Genomic DNA, 21,346 nt, shown 5'->3' with positions numbered 1-21,346 from the left:
TGAAAACGTAGAAGAAAAAAAAATAAGCCCTGCAAAAATATTCTCATACTAATTAAAAATATATTTTCACCCAGCTATTTTTTCTTAACATAAGATTATTTATTATTTTAAATGCTAATTTATCCTGAAAAAAATGTTATTTAGAAAAATATAAAATAAATTGGGCTAAAGTAAATAAACATTTTTACATATTTTACTTTTAGTAAAAAATATCATTGTAAAAAAGCTTTAATCATGTTAGTTTTGATTGAATTTGGAAATAGTCTTGTTAAAAAGAAAATTAAGAAATCAACCAAATAAAAAAAAAAAAACAACAACAATTTTACAGTGTCAAAATGGTGTTAAAATATTATTATACCTTCCTATCTTCCTTTGGCAAAGCCTAAATAAACCTTATCCCTCCAAAACCCCAATTTTCCTCTGCACCAAGCAATTATCTTTCATCTTCCAACTTCAAATTCAGTCTCACCTTCTTCTTCTCTTCACTCTTCATCCTCTCTCAGAGCAGCGACATGTTCACTTCTTCAACCCCCACTTCCCTCCGCACTCCAATCCTTCATCACCCTCTTCCCTCCTCACTCTTCCGTACCAACTTCTCCCCTCTCACCCTCCCACCTTTCCACCGTACCCTCTCCTTCCTCCCCCCTCCGCCGCTCCTCCCGGCGCTTCCCGCCATCTCGACCGCCGCGAAGGCGGACAAGTCCGGTGAGCAGAAGTGGGTCCACGAGGGCCTTATCATGGAGTCCCTCCCCAACGGCATGTTCCGTGTTCGCCTCGACAACGAGGACCTCATCCTTGGCTACATCTCCGGCAAAATCCGAAAAAATTACGTTCGAATCCTCCCCGGTGACAGGGTTAAGGTGGAGGTCAGCCGCTACGACTCCTCCAAAGGACGCATCGTTTATAGGCTTCGCTCCAGCACCCCCTCCTAATACACCCACAACCTGTTTGAAAAATTCACCAACACAACGAGTACGCATAGTCGATGCTGTATAAAAAAGTTGCAAAAAAGAAAATAATGATAATGTGTTCTGTGATTTACTGCTATTAATTTTGTTTTAGTTTCTTCTTTTGAGTCATTCTTGTCTTGTTGGTTGTTATTAGAGTGGGCAGTATTTTCGATTCCCAATCATTGATGCTGCGGGAAATTACAGAAAATTACAGACCAATGAGATACCATTGTGGAGGCCCGGAAAACACTTTCAGTGCCATAAGATATTGCGGTTCCAGACCTTTTTTTAACCTCCAGTGACGTGTTTGTGGTGAAATTGGGTTTCTTTGCATTAACTGAAGCTTCTGTTTTAGTGTTTAAGACTGTGAAGGTTTAATCATTTTAGTCTATGTCATCGTTTTAGTTTCCGACTTGGAAAAGGTTCATTCTTGTTACAAGATTTTCTGATAGGTGGCAAGATGTAAAACTTTTAAGTTAGTTTGTTAGCTACCATTAGCTGTGTTTTCTGATTATGCTACACTTCAATTCAAATCCTTATTAGGTGAATTAGTGAGAGGAGATTTCAGTAATGTGTCGTGATTGATTGAAAAAGAAAAGGAAAAGGGATCTTTTGATGCAGAATTGCCTTGCTGAATGTTTAGCAGTAAGGTGTACCGTTATGATAAACTTGGAAGGATCAGTTTTTCTTTTACTGCTATATTCGGGTTAGGTTCAAAATTTTCATGATAATTAGTCCATCATACGATTTTTGGTCCATTTTTTTAAGTAGTACGATGTAAAAGAGGTTTTGCAATCTATATTGACATAAAGAGATAGAGTAGCTGTGTGTGGTTTTCTTGAGAACTGAATATGTAAGTACCCTTATCCAATGATATATATATATATATATATATATATATATATATATATATATATATATATATATANATATATATATATATATATATATATATATATATATATATATATATATATATATATATCAGGAAGCATACAATTTATTATTGCTAAGTGCATCAACTCCTTACCTTTTCCAATTTTGGTTCAGAAACATAAAAAACATACGAATCATTCAGTATATGCCTTAATTTTCAACCTTTGTAGAAAACCAGCATGAAAAATCTGTAACAGTTAATAAATTCAGAGCTTGTCAAGAGAACTAAGAGAATCTTCATCAGAGTGCATAGTTCAGAACTCCCCTTGACAATCATCTGCTTATTTTCCGTTTCAAAATAGAAACATGAGAATAAGAGAAACAGTGAGTTTGATAAGAATATCTTTTCAGATAAATGTTCGTCATAAAAGTTGTTAAAATTGCTGGTACATGAGAGTGTGGTTAGGCAGGTTTATATTCAGGTAGAGTTGAAGTAAAGCTCAAGTCAAAATCAGTAAGTACCTATACAAAACACAGTTGACTTCTGTAGCACAAATTGCTATGTCAAAATCTCTGGTTTTAAAAATGCAAGTCTGGTCTTTTTGAACTCTGAGAAAGATTTTTATTGGTATTTTATAAGAAAACAAACTCCTTTAATAGGGAACAAGAATGAATATAAAGTAACGAGAAAAAATATTGAAGGAGAAGAGTGAAAACTTACATTATTAAATCAGAAAATATTATAATTTATAAAACTTAAAAACAATAATCATTGACTAAGAATGTGTTTTTAGAAATAAGCCTTTAAATAAAATGTATGAATAAAAGTAACAAACTTAACTTATTTTTTAAAACTAAAAAAACTATGATAATTAAAAAAAAAAAAAATAAAAAGGAAACATGTTTAAGTCTGAAATATTTTTCTAACAATTTTACAACGAATGTTGTTCATTCTTTTATATTATTGTCCACATGTATGTACCAGACTTCACTTCCTTGATGTGCAATTTCTAATATTGCGTTGTTGAAAACTTAGCAGAAGGAAAAATCTTCAATTGCATAATACGTAGACCTAAATCATTGATCATGGATAAAACATAGACAGAAAAATAATAGAAAAGTTAGAAAGATTTTTTTTTCCCTAAATAATACTAATACACTTCCACAGCAAGAATAAGAATCATTAGTCATCCTTATTGTAATTTCAAAATAATTATTACAAAAATTAAACATTTTCATATATAATTTTTTGTAGTTAAATGATAATTAATGTATTGTCCAGCTTTATTCTTTATAGTTAGCCAAATAAAAAAATAGTATAAATTAACTAAAATGTATATACCTTTTGAAAGAAAAACTATAAAAATTAACAAATTTATATTAAGAAAACACACCAATATTGTATTAATATAATTTCTTTTATAAAAGGTAAAAGTATAAACAATTTCAAAATCTATGATAATAATAATAATAATTACTATTATTATTATTAAACGTATCAAAGCATATATTGTTAAATTATTATCAAATCAAATATAATAATCAGTTCTTAATATCTTATCCATGATTCTCACACAATTTAACCCTTTGGATTTTCTTAAACAAAACATTTTCTTTATAAACTTATACAGAAACCTATATTTTAGAACTCTTTAACTGCATTTTCTATTTACTCATTATCATATATTAAAGAAAATTAACCGATGGCTACCACGTTTCACAATGGAGATCCATCAGACGATGGAAAATTATCCACCTCTTACACAAATACCCATCCTTCTTCATCAGATTCACCCCATCTCTCTCCTTAATTTTTTTTTTTACTGACCTTGTCTTTATAGGCCAAAACCAGCTTCACACACTCTCTCTCTCTCTGATTTCTTTTATTTGACATTCTTTTTTCAAATTTTCCCCATTTGCAAGTATGTCATCTTCCTCTGTTTTGATTTTACCCTCGCCCTCACCCTCACTCAGTTTCTTCTTTCTCATATTTTCGAATTAAAAAAATCTGAAAAATCTTTTTTTTTTTAAATATTATATTTTATCGGGGTGGAGAGAAAAAATTGATTTCTTTGTATTGTCGAAAATGAGGTGGGAAAAGGTTGAGGTGAAGGCGATAGGCACAGAGGGTGGTGGAGGTGGAAATGAAGTATATGGGCCAGGGAAAAGGTGGGGTCACACCTGCAACGCCGTCAAAGGTGGTAGACTTGTCTATGTCTTCGGTGGATACGGCAAAGATAACTGTCAAACCAACCAAGTTCATGTCTTTGACACTGGTAACTGCCTCCACTCTTTTATTTAATTATTCTTCCTCATGTCCTGATGCCATGATGCGTTTCTTGTTGGAATATGTTTTTTCGTTTTCATTTGATAGGTTTTGTGCAACTGAAAAATGGATACTTTTTGTATTCGATGTTGGTATAGAGTGTATTATTTTATGTTATACTTTTCAGTTTTTTTTTATGCGCTTGTTGTTGTTCTAGGGCTCTCTCTGGCCGGCAAGATAATGTGAAAATAGTCTTGTGTTGTTTATTTTCTGATTCCTCATTTGTGATTTGCAGTGAAGCAGACTTGGAGCCAACCCACCGTAAAAGGCTCCCCACCTACTCCTAGAGACAGCCACACTTGCACAGCCATTGGTGATAATCTGTTTGTGTTTGGGGGTACGGATGGGATGAACCCTCTCAAGGATTTGCACATATTGGACACTTGTGAGTCTTTTTTCTCATATCTAAATTATCCACCCATCTTTGTCTTCAAAAACCATAATCTATGTTCTTTAGCTCAAGTTGAAACAATGGTCTATGTGTAAGCCTGGACAGACGTGGTCCCGAACCTTTGATGGACAATGACATTGAAATCTACTGCTTAAGTTAAAATCTGAGAATGTCACGCAGTTATGTCTAATTGACTGTTATTTATCTATTTACTATTTCACTCACTGAGGTTAAATCATTGTTAGCATTGCATACATGGGTTTCTCCCACCATAAGAGGACAAGGGCCACCGGCACGTGAGGGTCATAGTGCAGCAGTTGTTGGAAAACGCCTATTCATCTTTGGTGGTTGTGGAAAATCTGCAGATAGTAATAATGAGGTCTACTACAATGATCTTTACATACTAAATACAGGTGACTTTCTCATATCATAATGTGGGTTAGGGGACAAGTTAGTTCCTACATGATTCGGTGAAAGTGTTAAAATTGCCTAGTGTTTCCAAGTTTGTTGATTTTCTTTTTGAAAGAACATGTCTGAACTTGGCACAATTGCATATTTCCTGCCTTGCTTTTAGATGCTTATTATGATTTCAGTTGAGAATGAAATGAGACGGCTCTTGTTTGGTACCTCATAGAGAAGTAGGGGTTCTGACTGTGGAGTTTTTCAGCACTTTAGTTGGTTTTTCATATATTTTCCTTCCACGATTGCATTTGAAAATTTGTCTGTTACTTTTTGATTAATGACTACATATTAGTTATGCTGATAATTCCTTTGTAGAGACATTTGTGTGGAAGTGTGCTACTACATCAGGCACTCCACCATCTCCTCGTGATAGCCACTCTTGTTCATCTTGGAAAAATAAAATTATTGTAGTAGGAGGTGAAGATGGACATGATTATTACTTGTCCGATGTCCATATCCTTGATACTGGTATCGATCTGTTCCATCTTTTACTTTCAATTTTAATGAATTGTAGTACCTGTATTACAAATATAAATGTACAATTAATCGTGCAAAATAAAGGATTTTTATTCAGAATATAATGATTTTCTTTGAAATGCCTGTAATCATTAGATACTTTAATCTGGAGAGAGCTGAGTACATCAGGCCAATTATTGCCTCCTCGAGCTGGTCATTCAACTGTTTCTTTTGGCAAGAACTTGTTCGTTTTTGGGGGATTTACAGATGCCCAAAATCTCTATAATGACCTTTATATGCTTGATATTGGTATGTTCTTTATAGCCTATACGAATAATTTTTTCACTTTTAAGATTTTGCATGTGTTGTACTGTGGTTTAACTGTTTAATTAAATAGAACCTTACTGTGAAGGCCATTTCCGTGACTTTTATAATTCTTACCTATTAAGTTGAGAATTTAGTCGTGATGGAGCAGCACTTGGCAAACTTATTTCTGCACATTTCATCGGTGCAAAAAGCTTTCCACATTTCTTTAGAAAATATTCAATCATGAGATGATGAAGTGGTCGCGTTTGTCATTTTAGCTTGTAAATTAATGTTGGGTCTTGCTCCAACTCTTCCCAAATTACTGTTTCAGTGACAATTATGTTATATATATATATATATATGGTAATTTCTCAATTTTTAGAAAGACTTATACTTAATTGATTAATCAATTCCTATTTTCTGTTCTGAAAATTACATGATAGTTTGTCTTTTTGATCAATGTTGATTAAGTCGGGATTCCTCATATAATCTTTCATTTCTTATTAAACCATAGACACTGGCGCTTGGACAAATGTCACATCTTCAACCAATGGTCCGTCTGCTAGATTTTCTGTGGCTGGTGACTGTTTAGACCCTTTTAAGGGGGGTGTTCTTGTGTTCATAGGTGGTTGTAATAAAAGTCTTGAGGCCCTGGATGATATGTATTACCTATATACAGGTTCAGCAAAGTGTCATTTTTTTGCTAGTATTAAATTTTATGACATAACCTTTGGTTTTGGTATTTCTGTATTATCTCTTACTAATTGTGATGTATATCTTGTTTTTAGGGATTGCACGGGAAAGTGAACAGAGACCAGAGAAGTTATCTTTAAGGAAGCAATTGAAATTGAAGTGCCAAGAACAAAATCCCAATCCTAGCCAAAATCAAGTTCTAGCAAGATATGGTGTTGGTTCTGATATGGGCCAGATCATGTCAGTGTTGAATTATAGCCAGCAAAGTAAGAATTTGTTGTCTTTATACAAATTTCTAATTCATGAATAGCAAAGTCTCATTTTTCTCTTAGAGTCCATTTGGTTGAGAGAAAAGAAAAAGAGTGGATGGAAATGAAATAAAGTGAGTGCAAACATGTTAGAATTAAAGTGAATATTAAAGGTGTTTGGTTAAAAGTAGTGAACTACAAGGAAAAAGATAGAAAGATAAAGGAAAATTGGTGAGAAATAAATGTGAAGTCAGTGCGTTCCTCTATATTTCCTTTCAACCAAAATATTACTTTCACTCTTTCCATCTATTTCCATGCTATCTAACTGGGCAATTAAACCCTGTGGCTTTAAACTAAGATATATGGATGGATATATCCATACTGTACGTTTATAAGATGTTGATATGCATATTATATGGCTGCTTTCCTTTGCCTGAGTAGGATATACGATATATGGATAAATGGATTTGTTTTATTTTGTGCATATTATCACACCCATTTTCTACATTTTTAAAAAATACATATTGTACCCCTACCTGTATCTACCAACACAACTTTTAAACTTTTATCCTATCTATCTTAGTATGTGGGAGTGGGATTCAAAAAGTTCTTCAACATTCTGTTGGGGCTCACAGTTAAATATTAGTGTAGTTTGGCTAATTAAATTTAAGGCAGCAGGAATTGGTGTTCCTTGTTGGACTCTCCGTGACATTCAATTAATTAAGTTTGTGTTCATGAAGATCTAGTTCTTGCATCTACTATGTATCAAACTTAGATATGGATTGTAGTTATGACAATTAATAAGTCAGTGATGAATAAGAGAATGATTCCTAATAGTTTTTGATTTCCGTTATTTATGAGCCAGGAGCACAAAAATATTAAAATGATAATGACTATTTATATTTTATAGTACCACTTAGGGACAATTAAATATCCACTATCATAAATGCAGGCAGGCTAAATATCCCAGTAAACCAATCCCTACCTCCTGGAAAGAAAATGTTTGAAGCCAAGGTCACTGAAAACATCTCAGAAGGATATACTATTGAAACTGTTATTGATGGAAAGCCTCTTCGTGGAATACTGTTTTTAAACAAGCCAAATTCTCTGTACTCTTCTGCTCATACTCCCAGTAGGTATGTTTTCTAGAGTTCTTCCCCTCCCCAGTCTCTTTCACTTTCAATATGTTGGTAAATTAAGTTCCTTTTTTATATAAGTTTGTTTAAACTTATGCTTATATCACAAAGCAGGAAAAGGACTCTTAGTGAGATTGATAGTGTTGTCTTGAATGGTATACACTCTAACCAATTAAAGACTCCTAAAGTACTCAAGCAAAATCAAATGGAAAACCAAGAAGCATTTTATGGAGACAGTTCAGAATCTCATGAACACCGCACTGAATCCATTGCAGTGGTAATGTCAAGTAACCCAGTGACTGCTGATGCTTCTGATACCCATAAGGTGAAGTTGTTCTCTCTACTTCTGTTTAGAATTATAGAGAAAGGCCTGAGTAATGATTCCTATATCTTTTCTCTGATTACAGCTGTCAGATTGGTCAATAGAATTCTCAGGAAAAACTATTGTTGATGCAATTCATTTGATATATTCGTGGGACATCTGTACAATGAAGATTTTTTGCTTGCCAATTTTCCATGGGTTAAAATATGTTCAATTTTATATATAATGTAACTTTCCAGTGATAAAATGTTGTCAGTTTCGCAGTAATAGTTCCTTTGCTTAGATCTAATTGTGTGCATGTTTGAAAGATGGGAAATGAGAAAATGAGTCTCATCAGATGATTTGATGCCAATCAAATAACTTTGTATCCTTGGGAACATTCGGGTGATATTTTTATAAAGTTTATTTTATATATAATTATATCCATTACTATCATGCAGGTTTCTGCCAACCAAGAACCAGAAGCTGCTGCTTTGAATCAAAATGATGAAAAACATGAAACACCCATATCCTTAAGTGAAAACTTGAAAGAAGATGGTGCAAATGATGTGATATGTTCCAGAGATGAGGTGCAAACAAATGATCAAACAAATGTGCCAATTTCCAACTTTGAACTTACAAGACATGATACAAAATTTGATGCTCCAAATTACAACACTGAATTTCAGAAACCTGCTGCATCTGAGAGTGTTTTGTGCCTGTCAAATCAAGGTATGAAGTACTTTGTCCACTTAGTCTTTTTCATTAAATCACTTTTGTTTTGGGGGGTTAAATCATAAAGCTACTATTCCAAAAATTAAACTGTTAGATCTAACATACCATCTCATGCTACATGCCTGTCTGGGCCCAATTGTATTGGACGGATCGGAAGGGTTGAACAGTTGCTTACATACTCAAAGGCTTTAAAAACTATACCAACTCATGAACCAACTATCACTGAATCTTAAATTGTTACGTGAAAGCATATTTTCAGAGGTAGGGTTTCAAACTGGCTTGGATAGGGAACAAACATTTCCAGCTTGAATCCGGAGAACCCTGAGGGTCTATTTTTACTTTAGCAAAGAAGGAAGTGTGTGGATTTGTGCTAATCGTGAGCATTTGGAACTGGTGATTTGCAGTGATTTCATAAGAATGTTTAGTGGGCTTCACAGTCTAAATCATCATGTTATTTTGGTGAGAAATGAGAAGAAACAGAATTGACTTGTGGTGAGTTGTAGAGTTGTAGAAGATGCAACACAATTTTGAAGAGTTTTTTGTATATATTATTTATTGATTGTGGGATTACGGCCCACCATAATCAACTGAGTGTTTTTTTTTTCTAATAATAAAAAGAATTTGCTAAAATAATATTAAAAATAATAAATGAATCATTAGTAACAGATAAAATCATGTTACTTTCAATTCATCCTAACAATCTTCATTTTTTAATTTTTCACACTAATTCTCTTTCTTTCTTTCTACCCTTTCACTTCCCATCACTCTTTGGCATAAGGAGATATTATTTTGATGGTGGATGCATTTCTCTTTTTTTTTTTTCACATGTGTTTGTATTACTTAAAACCTGAAAACTTGGATTAAATATTCCATTGCGGTATGGAACGTGCCCATTTCCCTGAAAAGAATGCTCTTTTTTGTAGACTAGATGTTGATCGCGCATTCAAGGTATATGTTGTATTGATATGCAACCACAAGTTTATCTATATTATTTTTGAGTTAAGATTTCAAAATAATTAATGTTAAAAGGGGGTATTATGTTTAGAGGGTAAGTATTATTTAAGAATACGGTAAAAAAGAGTAGATTTCTGTTACAGAGGATTTTCTATTTTATTTTGATGTTATTTCTTTTTTCTTGACAATGTTTATGCACCATAATTCTTCAGTAAGATTAATTTTTCAATGACTGGTAGGTGCAGTGGTGGATTCCACAACTCCAACAACAGAATGCAGCGAAGCAGCAACATTAATTTGAACACATAAGATAATGGCTGGTGATAATTTTGTCTGCTAGGGATTTGTACATTCCTCTTCTCAAGGTGATCGTAGAGGTCAATATAACTGACTGGTGAAATAGGCTAACATGTTCCACTGGTGCTCATTGACATCCTTTGATCTGAACTTTTAATTGAACAAAACCTTTATTACTTTTAGGTTTAGGTAGTCATAGAAGCAGTTCTATTTTACCGAGTTTCGTCATGCCTGCCTTCATTTATTGCATGGAAAGAAAATTTTGTTTCATTGGTGCCTGGGCATCAATATTATTTCCAAATGCAGCTTTACCTATTAAATTGCAAATCTCGAGAGTTACTATATTGTTCTTTCTTCATCTTGTAGGACTCTTTCTTTTATCATATTTTTCTGAAGTTGAATTGAGACATTTGTGTCTCTGAGGTGTAATGAGCACCGTTATTTGTTGCTAATCTGGCGCCCTGTCCTTGTGGATTAAGTTTACTGCACTGAAGCTGTAAGTGGCGTAGATGAGGATTTTCTGGGTAGATTAAAAGTGGGAAAACAGAAAACAGAATTCAGTGTGAAATTGGAAAGAAAAGGATGAATTATCTTGATGCTCAGTTTTATCAAAATGCCAACCACACCATTATCCTTAAAAGAATGTTCATGAACATTTATCTACTTCCTTAATATTCCTCAATTCCTCTATTCCTATAACGTTTTATGTTATTTTTCTTAATTTTTTATTTATTTATACTTTGAAGGTCTCAAGTATAATTGTGGTGTCCACAAGTATTAGCTTTCTTTCCTGAAAGCTTGGGCCATGAATGGAAGGATGCTTTAGTGTTTGAGTCATATTTTCTACCATACAAAATTCTATTAGTACATGCTTGCAACAATTGCAAAACATACCTTTCTTGTGCCCACATATTTGATCTGTTTTCATTGTTCAAGCAGCAAAATGATGGTAACAATCCAACAAGTAAATAAAAATCACGAGAAATCCCATGTTAAAAGTGACACGGTACAGATCTCTCTGGCATCTTCTCCCAATCCTATTCACCTAAAAGCACACAATTAGACGGCGATTTTCTGTCTAATTTCTTGAACTTGACATGTGCTACATTTCAATGACCATATTAGGTTTGATCTAAATTTTGTTGACTATTATCATTGGATATTTACTTGAATATTCTAACGTCTGTCATTAAATAATGGCAGACTTCACCCGTGACAAGGCAAGCATGTTATAATTGTTTCCCTGGTTGAAGTGGGTGTGTAGAGTGTAGAGATGAGTATTGCTGGTGGAGGAGCAAGGGCTTACAAGAAAGTTAATAAATGTTTGGTGGAAAATGGGGTCGAAATGATTATGATAGGTTAGCTGGTGTTTATGGACGTGGGGTTGGATTCATCTGCTCTCTCTTTACTTTTCTGTCACACCATATTTACAATCACCGTCACTTTCAATTTCTCGACCCTACTCAATCAACTAGCACCGCAGATAAATCAATGCAATCTCTGTGATCATCTTATTGCCTGCGTGCACATACCATTAACTCATTCAATGATATCAACTTGTACAATCAAGTCAAATCGCTTTAATTATAGATGAACACATCTTTTCTTACTATCAAAACTCTTCTTTTTTTTACTACTTTTCCCAATTATCCCTCATTCTTCACCTTATTTGGTCATATAACACCCATTTATTGTGAGACTAAAGACGCTAATTAGTGCAAAGTCAAGGCTATATTAATCACTATATTAATCATTGTGTGTTAACTTATTAAAGTTGTCATTTATTACAATTGGTCAAACCAACTCTTAAACTGACACGAAACACAAAAAAATGTCCAGCATTCTCCTCTGTCGTGTTTTTTTTTCTTACTTTCTACCATTGAAGCTTCCTAATCACTGCAAAAGTCATCACTCCTATTTCCATTGCAACTATAATATCAACCTGTACAAGTAAACCTTCATTCTTTCTACTATCGGTTGTTACTTCTAAGCAAATGGTGACCTCCACCATGTTCTACGCTGCAGAAAGTTTATAAAAGTCAAAAATATTTTAGAGAGTGAAAATTAATGAAGTAGTAAAAGTATATAGTGAGAGGAAGAAACTGAAACTTATAAGCAAGATTTTGAAATAAAAGATGGAGAAAAAAAGTACAGGTAAAGTTATTTTTCTCCCTTATATGAAATTAACATAGAGCAAGTTCAGTCTAAATATAAAGTATAATTAATTTTCAAAATGTATAATGCTAGTGAGAATTATTTTAATACTAAAAGATACTTAAAGTATATGTTCAAGATCTCATCTTAATTAATTATAATATTAATTTACACTATATAAAAATATGTAAATTTTATTTTATAAATCAATTTTATAGAATTAAATTAAATTTAAAAATGATTTTAACATCAAAGTTATTTAGAATCTATACCAATCAAATTTATTGATTACTGGTCTATTATATTATTCATCATCAAATTAGCTATAAATATAAATACAGTGAGTTGTAGATTTAGAATGTAAATGTCTCCACTGTAGGAGTGACTATTGAAATGGAACTTTGTGCTACTATGAAATTATCTTTGACTTGACAAAAAAAAAAAAAAAGAAGAACATAATGGTTTCTTACGTGCGACACTTTAATTTCTTGCTTGGTGCAACCTCTGAGCAAAAGGGGGTTTAATTTTTTCTTCATGATTGCAAAACTAACCTTTTGTCGTTTTAAAGATTAAGACTTTGCATTAAACAATATTTGCTGACATAGTTTGAAAGAAAGTCCAAGCTTTGGATGTTGGGAATAAATTACCAAGTCACAGTTAGTATGGCAAAAAAACCTGCAAATACATGTATCCGTGAATAAAACTCGTAGCGGGTAGTTATTATCTGTAAATATTTATTATTTATGGATGATGAGTAGTGGATATTTTAATATCCGTTTTAAACAAATTAGATAGAAATAGTATACTATCTAATCCACGATATAATTAAAATATTATTGTGGTTATTACATATCAGTTCAGAATCCAACCAGCTCCATAATCAACCTAAAACACACTCTTTTTAACTCAGTCACTTAACATTTTGTTATTATGCTAAAACTCTCAATATCATAACTGCTTAATTGGATACATGTGAGTAATTTTATAAGAATTTTACACTTAGTGGAGTGATATGTTTAATGAATCTCACTAAAATACAACTTGATATTCCAAAACACTGGTTGAATTAAATATCAAAGTTTTAACAGTATTCTTTATAAGAGTGATAAATACATTTTTAAGAAAATATCTTTATCAGTATCTTAATCTAACTGTAAGATATAGCATTTAACTCTTTTTTTTCATGACATCAAAATGTTTCTTCGAAATAAACTTTATATGTTTTCACTAACAAATAAGATTACCAATATTGATATATGTGGAATGATACATATTAGATCAACAACAAACACAATATCATAAAGTTTACTTTTTACATAATTGAAGCAGTAAAAAACTCAATTGTAGGACAAAAGTAATCTACACAAACAGAAAGATTTAAGAAATTTAAGACGGGTTGAAACATACAATTTGCTAAAAAAAGAAAAAAAAATGTATTATGGCGTTTTAAATTTTTTAAAAATGTATATAGTTGAAATTCTTTTAAAAAATATATATCTGTTTTACGCAAATGGTCCCCTCACCTAATTTGTGGGGGAAAGAGAAATAAAAATGGCCTATCTGAGTATGGAGGACAACTGAATTGACCCACTAAACTTTTCTCAATTTTGTTGTCTTTCTTACAATGAAAATGCTATATATAATATACAACCAAAACAAAAGACATGGACTTTCTGATCCAGCTCTGACCAGATTGGGTGTCCATTTTCACGATTCTCTAATTGTTCTCTCAGGAGAAACATTAAGACAATCTTCTTGGATATGCAGAAATTCATTTGCACTGTATAATGAAACTAGTTGAAACTAGTTCATTTAGGTGGTTCAAGCTATTGTGTATATTTGTTCCACTGCGTTTTTTTCCTGCAAATTTAAGGAGCATTGGCTCTTTTTAATTTGCCTGTTTCTTTATTTTTTGGTAAAACCAATACCCAGATGATATTACAAGTTCTAATTGAAAATTTTAGGAAAGACAGTACTGTCGGCAAGATTTACTCTATTTTGGAAGGAACCAAATCTATATATTATTTGATGAAATCAATTAGAGAATATTTTGCATGAAATATTTACCGTGGCCCTGTAATTTAGAAATTACTTTTTTATGTGTAGCTAGGATGGAACTCAACCTCTTTGTGAATGCTGCATATGGAACTGCACAACACAGACGAGGAGACTTGCTCCATTGAGTTGTAGTTGTCTTATTAACTGCGTTTGGACTAAAGTTTAGTGAGCAAAGGGGGCTCAAGTATTTATATCTTTAAGCCACAATGGATTCTGTGTTATACTAATTGTTGCTTAACTGACTCTGCAAGCTTCGTTTGCAGTTCGTAGTGTTGGTAGATTTGGAGTACAAATCATGAAGCTCTCATGAAGAGGGAGTAATTGTAATTGATTGTGGTAGTTGAGAGGTCGAGTTTAATTCGAGAAGAGGTAGATATGGCAGCAAAGTTCTTGCATTCTTTAGCAGATGACAACCCAGATTTAAAAAAGCAGATAGGATGCATGACTGGGATTTTCCAACTCTTTGATCGTCATCACATTATTTCCTCTCCCCACATTACCCAGAAGAGGCTTCATCCAGGTAATCCTTTGGTAGTTGCTAGTCACGTGTTTCTATAAATTTATTTTATGTCAGCTCATCGACTTCATATGTTTTATCACCAGTGCTGTTTCTTAATGGTTGATTTGTCACAAGGATTCTAGTGTTCGAATCTAACGTTTTGTTTTTGTCTTAGGTTATTCCCTCTTCAATTATGACAGTCTGGAAAGAGGTTCTAATATCATACACCAGACGCAACCAACAGCTGTAAGAACCTTCCTTTACATGTTTCACAAATTGTATACCGTTTATGCTTCACAAGTTCTTGAATAATATTTCAATTTGAGGAATGGAAGTTATGCTACCAGATCAAAATTTAGGTGGAGTAAATTTGTACTATCTACTTGTGTCAGATGTAAAAAGGCTGAGAATTGGTTGTTATCTTCCTGAAAATCGTTCCAGGATTTTCTGATTTTGTTTGTTTCATCTAAATTTAGTGGCTTAAATTCTGTTTTCACCCTTGTCTGTAATGTGCTGAAACTACCATCTTGTCTGAAGTGCGCGTAATTGAATGGAACTAAACTTAGGCCATTTCGTGAGTTTGTTGCAGGATATGAGGGGTATGAGTGATAAGCAGAAAATTTCAGCTGAATCATCGAGAACCTCATTCTCTTCGTCTTGTTCATCATCCATGTCCTCTTTGGACTATAAAGCTGAAGCAGATGCTCCCTTTGATCGGATTGGTTTTCCTGAAACTCCTATGAGGGACCCAGTCATGAAGCAAGCAAGTACCTCTCCCCATTTAGGATGTCCATCCCTTGATCTGAGGGATGTGGTGAAGGAGTGTATATATAGGGAAGCCAGAGGACTGTGCAAAGAAAGGGATTCCCCTAGACAATTTCAGATGTCTAAATCTGTTGATAGAAAGCAAACTCCTACTGATTTAAAGGAGTCCTTGCGAGTCCTTTCTATCCTTAGAGAAACACCTCGGCATTATGTTGAAGCTAAAGAACTTCCTAGATTATCAAATGAAGTAAAAGATGGACATTGGCATTCCATTTCAAAGGATGCTCCTCGGTTTTCTTATGATGGAAGAACAACATGTGAGGTATCTTTTGATTTGCATGATACCTTGAAATGCCCACAAAAGCTAAAAGAGCTTCCTAGACTTTCACTGGACAGTAGGGAAGGTTCATGGCGCGCAAACGGCTCTGATTCAAAACTCACTAACCTCTCAAGAACTTCCAATACAGGTGACGCCTCCACCTCAGTTGACAACATTTCTAGTCTACAACAGCGTTCAGCATCTCAGAGACGGCCACCTAGTATTGTAGCAAAGTTAATGGGCTTGGAAGCATTGCCAGAATCAAATGTGGCTACTGATACCAAGTCAAGTTTGAGTGAAACTGACTCCACTCAAGGTAATGATCAGTTTGGGAAAAATGGATTCGTTACACCACTTCCAGTTTCTAATTTCACTGAATTCCCATTGAAAGAGAAAGAGATGACTTCCCCACGGTGGAAGAATCCTGATTTGGTTGTCAAACCAATATTGAGTACAAGGTTTCCCATTGAACCTGCACCATGGAAGCAGCAGGATGGGAACCTAAGCTCTGACAAACTAACTTCCAGGGTCATAAAGCCTACAGCAAGAACCCTGGATTCATTTCCTTCAGTTTATAGTGAGATTGAGAATAGATTAAAGGATCTTGAATTTAAACAATCTGGAAGGGATCTCAGAGCACTCAAACGGATATTAGAAACAATGCAAGTAAAGGGTCTGTTAGAGACCAGAAAAGAAGAACAAGCTCCAAATGTTGTTAGAAATAAAAGAGACTATGAACGAAAATCGACCTCAACTCAGCATTCTACGAGGCAGGAAACAGTCTGGGAATCTGATTCTGCAACGGCTATAGAGTCACCAATAGTGATCATGAAACCAGCAAAAATTGTTGAAAAAAGTGGACCTTTTGCTTCTTCAGTCTTTCCAATTCATGAACTTTCTGATTCCGACAAACTTCAGAGTGATGGTGTACATGTACATGGTAAAAAAGGGACACCTTCCAGTCAAATAGCCAAAGACCGGTCTCCTAGAAACAGTCCCAAGGATGCTTCTACCAGTTTTAGTGAAAAGAAAGCGAATAGTATCAAGACTATAAAATCCACACAATCCCTACCAAGCTCTACACAATTTCCAAAAGAAAATGGCCCAAGCTCAGTAAAGAGTTCAGGATCTGCTAGCCCAAGAATGCAACAGAAGAAGTCAGCATCGGAGAAGCAACCTTGCCTTCTTACCCCATCATCAGATTCAAATAATCCCAGAAGGCAGTTCTTTAAGCAGACAACACACTCAGGTTCTCCCAGTCAAAAACTGAGACCTAAAGTCCCTAATTCACAGAGCAGTGATGAAAGACTCAGTGAGACTAGCAATGAACAAAGAAGTTTAAGTAGCCAGTGGGACGAAGTATCTCTGCAATCAGACAGTATCTCTTTCGACTCAAAGATGGATATTGAAGTTACCAGCAATTTACAATCTGCTGAAGTTGCTGATGGCCAATGCCCATCTAGGAAGGCTGTTGAGCATTTGGTTTCAGGATCCATGCATAAGGTTAGAACTACGATGAGCTCTTTTCATTCAATATTTCTGATTAATTCAATGAGAACATTAAAACTTTTAGGATTAATATATTCCAATTATCAGTCGATATGTAATTTTTACTTAATTTTGCAGAAATCAACTCTGAGGTGGGATGAGGATGAGTCAATTGCAGAACTTACAACACACGTCTCTGATCATCCAAGTCTCGGATCAGATGTTGATGTCTCAGTATACAAATTCGGTATGCCATCCCCAGTAAAGAATATATCCTATTCTCGTAAAGGTAATATTTCTGTCTTCCAAATCACAATAAAAAAGAAAAAAAAAACTGAGTTTTATAGTCAGATTAAAAAAGAGAAATTCTTGGCTTTGTCAGTCAGTTCATCCTCAAGATTGATTACAACTTTATGTTTACAAGAAATCCTACCTGAAATGCTACCTCCTGTAAGAGATTAGAAATCCTTTTCTTGTGATGGATTGACCACAACTAGAGTTGACCATGCATAACTGTATTTGAGCCACTGATTTTTCTGGTTCGTAGCCATCCTTATTAAGTAACGTTCAAATTTTCTCAAAGGCAAGTGCGATGAGCATCACATTCAAGGTGTCTTAGGCTTTATGTTTTCTTCCTGGCATAATCTTAATTTTCACTAGAGAAAGAAATTTTAATGTGTATATTTCACATGTAATAGTCTAATATATAATTAGCAAAATTTGTCCGTTCATATAGACTATTTACCTATAAGCTCAAATTCTGCAGTTGAAAAGGTTCAAGAATCTAAAGAAAATTATCATACAGATCAGTGGAGCCCAGCAGAAGGCCTCTTGATTAACAATATAAGATATAGAGAGATCAACCACAAGAAATTGCAAAGCATAGGTCGTCTTATTCAAAAGCTTAGACAGCTAAACTCAAGTCATGATGAAACTAGAATCGATTACATAGCTTCTCTTTGTGAAAATACAAACTCAGACCACAGATACATTGCTGAGATACTATTGGCTTCAGGTCTACTTCTGAGAGCTTTGAGTTCTGAGCTGCTGACATTTCAACATCACTCATCAGGTCATCCCATTAATCCTGAGTTATTCCTTGTGTTGGAACAAACCAAGTTAAGTAGTTTGCTTTCGAAAGAAGGGGGCAGCCATGGAAAAATTGCTTACAGGAAGCTAAATACAGAGAAGTGGCACAGGAAACTAATCTTTGATACTGTGAATGAGATTCTTCGTACAAAGCTTGGCTCTTCTCGTGAGCCATGGTTCAAGCCTGATGGACTTACAAGGAAATTCGTCACTGCACAAAAGCTTCTTAAAGAACTATGCTTTGAGATACAAAAACTTAAATATGTGAAACCAGATAGCAAAGATGAAGGGGATGATCTGAAAAGTATGCTAGGGGAAGATGTGATGCGTCACTCGGAAAATTGGACAGGTTTCCTTGGTGAATTACCCGGGGTTGTGTTGGATGTTGAGAGACAGATATTTAAGGACTTAATTGATGAATTTGTGATTGATGAAAGCTTGGGAATAACGTACAGTAGGCACAGCAAGCTATTTGGAAAGTAGTTCATTTCATTTGTTCATTTACAAATAATATTTTTTGTATCAATCCATGAAAGTTTAAGGATTAAGAGCTTTGATTGTTTTTCCTAAGCTGTGAAGCAAGTAACTTTAAGACGGATTTACATCATCAGTATTCTCAAAAATTGATGGTTGAACTTGTGTGTCAGCTATAACTTTGGCTTCTGATATTGAGTTTGTCTTCTGCAAGGCCACCAATTTCCATGCGAGAAAAAAACTGGAAAATGTAGGCATAGAATCAACTTCACTGAATTTTGTACTCAATGGCTACAACTGAAAATAACTTATGCTGCAAACTTTCTTCGGAGTTGAACGGTTAATGAAAAGATAAAATTAATTAATTAAAAGGATAGTTGTAGAGAAATTAGAAGATAATGGCTACAGACTGAGAAAGACAAATAAATCAATGTGCTTATATTTTATTTGATAAATTTAGACATGTTGCTGTTTTGCAAAAAATAATATAAAATGAGAAATTTCTGATATCGACTAGCCTCCGTAGCATAGTGGTAGTGCGTTCGCTTCGTAAGCGAAAGGTCGTGAGTTCGATCCTCGCCGGGGGCTTTTCCCTTTAAAATTATTACTTTTGATGTTTTTATGCTTTTTCAATTTTTAATCAAATCAAACACACTTATTTTGAAACTATTTTTATATTTTCAAATTACTTTTTCTGAAATAAGAAAAAAAATACACACCCCAAAATGATCATTTTAAGTTATAAAAAATGACATTTGGCAATGTTTTAAAAATGGGATGTGTGAATGAGAGTTCATTAATCCAGAAACAAATTAAATATTCTATACTATTTACAAATTACACTTTGTATTTGCTAACCAAGAAACACCAATAAATAAATAAATAAATAACACAAAAATAAGTATTTAAAACATCATTGAATAGTTGTTAAATTCTTCTATTGTTCACCAAAAAGTTACTCTAAGAAAAAAAAATGATATAATTTGAAGAAGAAAATAGAGAATTGGAGGTAGCATGAGTGGTCCCTTATCTATCCTATGTTCATGAAAATCAACAATGAAAATTTGTCTGTTGGCAAAGAGTTCTATTCTCATCTGCATGCCTATAAACTGTATGCAACTTACCTATATGCATATGTTTTTCCTTTTTCTTCTAACTATATGGATTATGGTCAATTTGTTAGATACAATAAGTACTTCTATGCCACACAAAAAATACTAAAACAACAACAAATAGGACCACTTATATATTCAAGCCTTTATATATATATCCTTATAGTGCTACAAAATGACATTATTTCTATTATAATTATAAAAATAAAGAGAAAAAGAATAACTTTATTTATGCTACTAAGATAAATTTATGCTTTGTTTGAAGTTCTAACCCATTGAAATAATATCTTTAAAATTAATTATTTATATAAGATATTATCTGTTTTACAGTTTATAACTTCTTCATAATTTTATTCTCAAAAGATAAATGTATATTTAAATTGTTTTTTGCTCTTAAAAATGTAAAATTATTTTTGGATATATTAGAATATGTTTTTATATCTATGCCAATTTATTTTGATTCTATAAAGCATTGAACAGAAGAAGAAGAAGGAGCAAGATTTGAGAATAAAAATATAGATTTACTAAGCTAACATGTGAGTATTGTGTTGAAGAATGCAGTTGATAATTTAGGTTTGTCTGTTGTTTACTTTTTTTACTTTAATGGAAGCTTTATGAGGGTGTGCAGTAATTAATTAATTGCAGAGATGAGGAAAAGTAATAAATAATATATATATAAAAAAAAAAAAAGGAATTTTCACATGCGGCACACCAAACTTCACATGGCAGTGGTAACTGTTGTAAGAAAAAAAAATGGCATATCCATAAATGTAACTGCTTCGTCTTAATTGCTTCTGAATTTTCTTTCCAAAAAAATAAATATACTTTGAAAGACGTAATTTTTTTAGTTTAAAAAAGTTTAGAAATGGGACCACAATGGCTGGGTGCAACTACTGAGAGTATCTTGGATCTTGTGATATATTATTATTGTCTAGACTGCTTTCAAAATCAGATTTCATGTTGCTTCCTTTTCATCATCAGAAAAACTGCAGATTTTCTCACTTTTTCACTTTGTGTTACAACCATGCTTCTATCACTTCCATGCCTTCATCAATATGCTGTTAAATAGCCTACAAAGATGAACCCATTTTGGATTTCCTATTTCCCTTCACTATATATATACATCTTTCTCACTTTTTCATTCCATGCATGCATTACAGATTAAATTCTCCACGAATCAACTCATTTTACTTCTCTCTCTTTTTAGCTAATTGGCATATTAATTTCAATTTAATAGTTTTAAGAAACATATTTTCA

The 21,346-nt window shown here is 33.4% G+C and overlaps 3 protein-coding genes and 1 non-coding gene across 13 annotated transcripts; all 4 read left to right on the top strand.

Annotated features, from left to right (window-relative positions):
- Positions 1–391: 391 nt before the first annotated feature.
- Positions 392–1,649, top strand: LOC106767134 (translation initiation factor IF-1, chloroplastic). The gene is made up of 2 exons (XM_022783639.1): positions 392–972; positions 1,105–1,649. The coding sequence occupies exon 1, from the start codon at positions 513–515 to the stop codon at positions 930–932; it is 420 nt and encodes a 139-aa protein (XP_022639360.1). The 5' UTR covers positions 392–512; the 3' UTR covers positions 933–972; positions 1,105–1,649.
- A 1,999-nt stretch (positions 1,650–3,648) lies between these two features.
- LOC106769476 (tip elongation aberrant protein 1) lies at positions 3,649–11,048 on the top strand. 5 transcript variants are annotated; one of them, XR_002668707.1, is made up of 12 exons: positions 3,649–4,102; positions 4,388–4,537; positions 4,789–4,956; positions 5,321–5,473; positions 5,618–5,770; positions 6,282–6,446; positions 6,556–6,726; positions 7,661–7,844; positions 7,956–8,169; positions 8,607–8,877; positions 9,285–9,372; positions 10,074–10,491. XR_002668707.1 is itself a non-coding variant. In XM_022783638.1 (11 exons), exons 1-11 carry the CDS (start codon positions 3,913–3,915, stop codon positions 10,133–10,135), a joined length of 1,875 nt encoding a protein of 624 aa, XP_022639359.1. In that variant the 5' UTR covers positions 3,649–3,912; the 3' UTR covers positions 10,136–10,491. The 5 variants fall into 5 exon arrangements, 3 of the variants coding, with proteins under 3 accessions (XP_022639359.1, XP_022639358.1, XP_014510594.1); XR_002668706.1 differs by lacking the exon at positions 9,285–9,372 and adding an exon at positions 10,498–11,048 and having other exon boundaries at positions 3,650–4,102; positions 10,074–10,199; XM_022783638.1 differs by lacking the exon at positions 9,285–9,372 and having other exon boundaries at positions 10,080–10,491.
- Positions 11,049–13,938: 2,890 nt separating this feature from the next.
- On the top strand, positions 13,939–19,138 carry LOC106768753 (protein LONGIFOLIA 2). Of its 6 annotated transcripts, none has more exons than XM_014654048.2 (6): positions 13,939–14,101; positions 14,392–14,863; positions 15,018–15,088; positions 15,432–17,429; positions 17,553–17,703; positions 18,181–19,138. In XM_014654048.2, exons 2-6 carry the CDS (start codon positions 14,719–14,721, stop codon positions 18,984–18,986), a joined length of 3,171 nt encoding a protein of 1,056 aa, XP_014509534.1. In that variant the 5' UTR covers positions 13,939–14,101; positions 14,392–14,718; the 3' UTR covers positions 18,987–19,138. The 6 variants fall into 6 exon arrangements, with proteins under 6 accessions (XP_014509534.1, XP_022639357.1, XP_014509536.1 ...); XM_022783636.1 differs by having other exon boundaries at positions 13,939–14,118; XM_014654050.2 differs by having other exon boundaries at positions 13,939–14,503; positions 14,607–14,863.
- Positions 19,139–19,493: 355 nt separating this feature from the next.
- On the top strand, positions 19,494–19,565 carry TRNAT-CGU. The gene has a single exon. It is a non-coding gene; the product is annotated as a tRNA-Thr (tRNA).
- Positions 19,566–21,346: the final 1,781 nt, after the last annotated feature.

This window comes from Vigna radiata, chromosome 7 (assembly GCF_000741045.1).
Source record: "Vigna radiata var. radiata cultivar VC1973A chromosome 7, Vradiata_ver6, whole genome shotgun sequence".
Taxonomy (NCBI): domain Eukaryota; kingdom Viridiplantae; phylum Streptophyta; class Magnoliopsida; order Fabales; family Fabaceae; genus Vigna; species Vigna radiata.
Note: the sequence above shows the minus strand (reverse complement) of the source record. Positions and strands in the feature narration are given on the sequence as shown.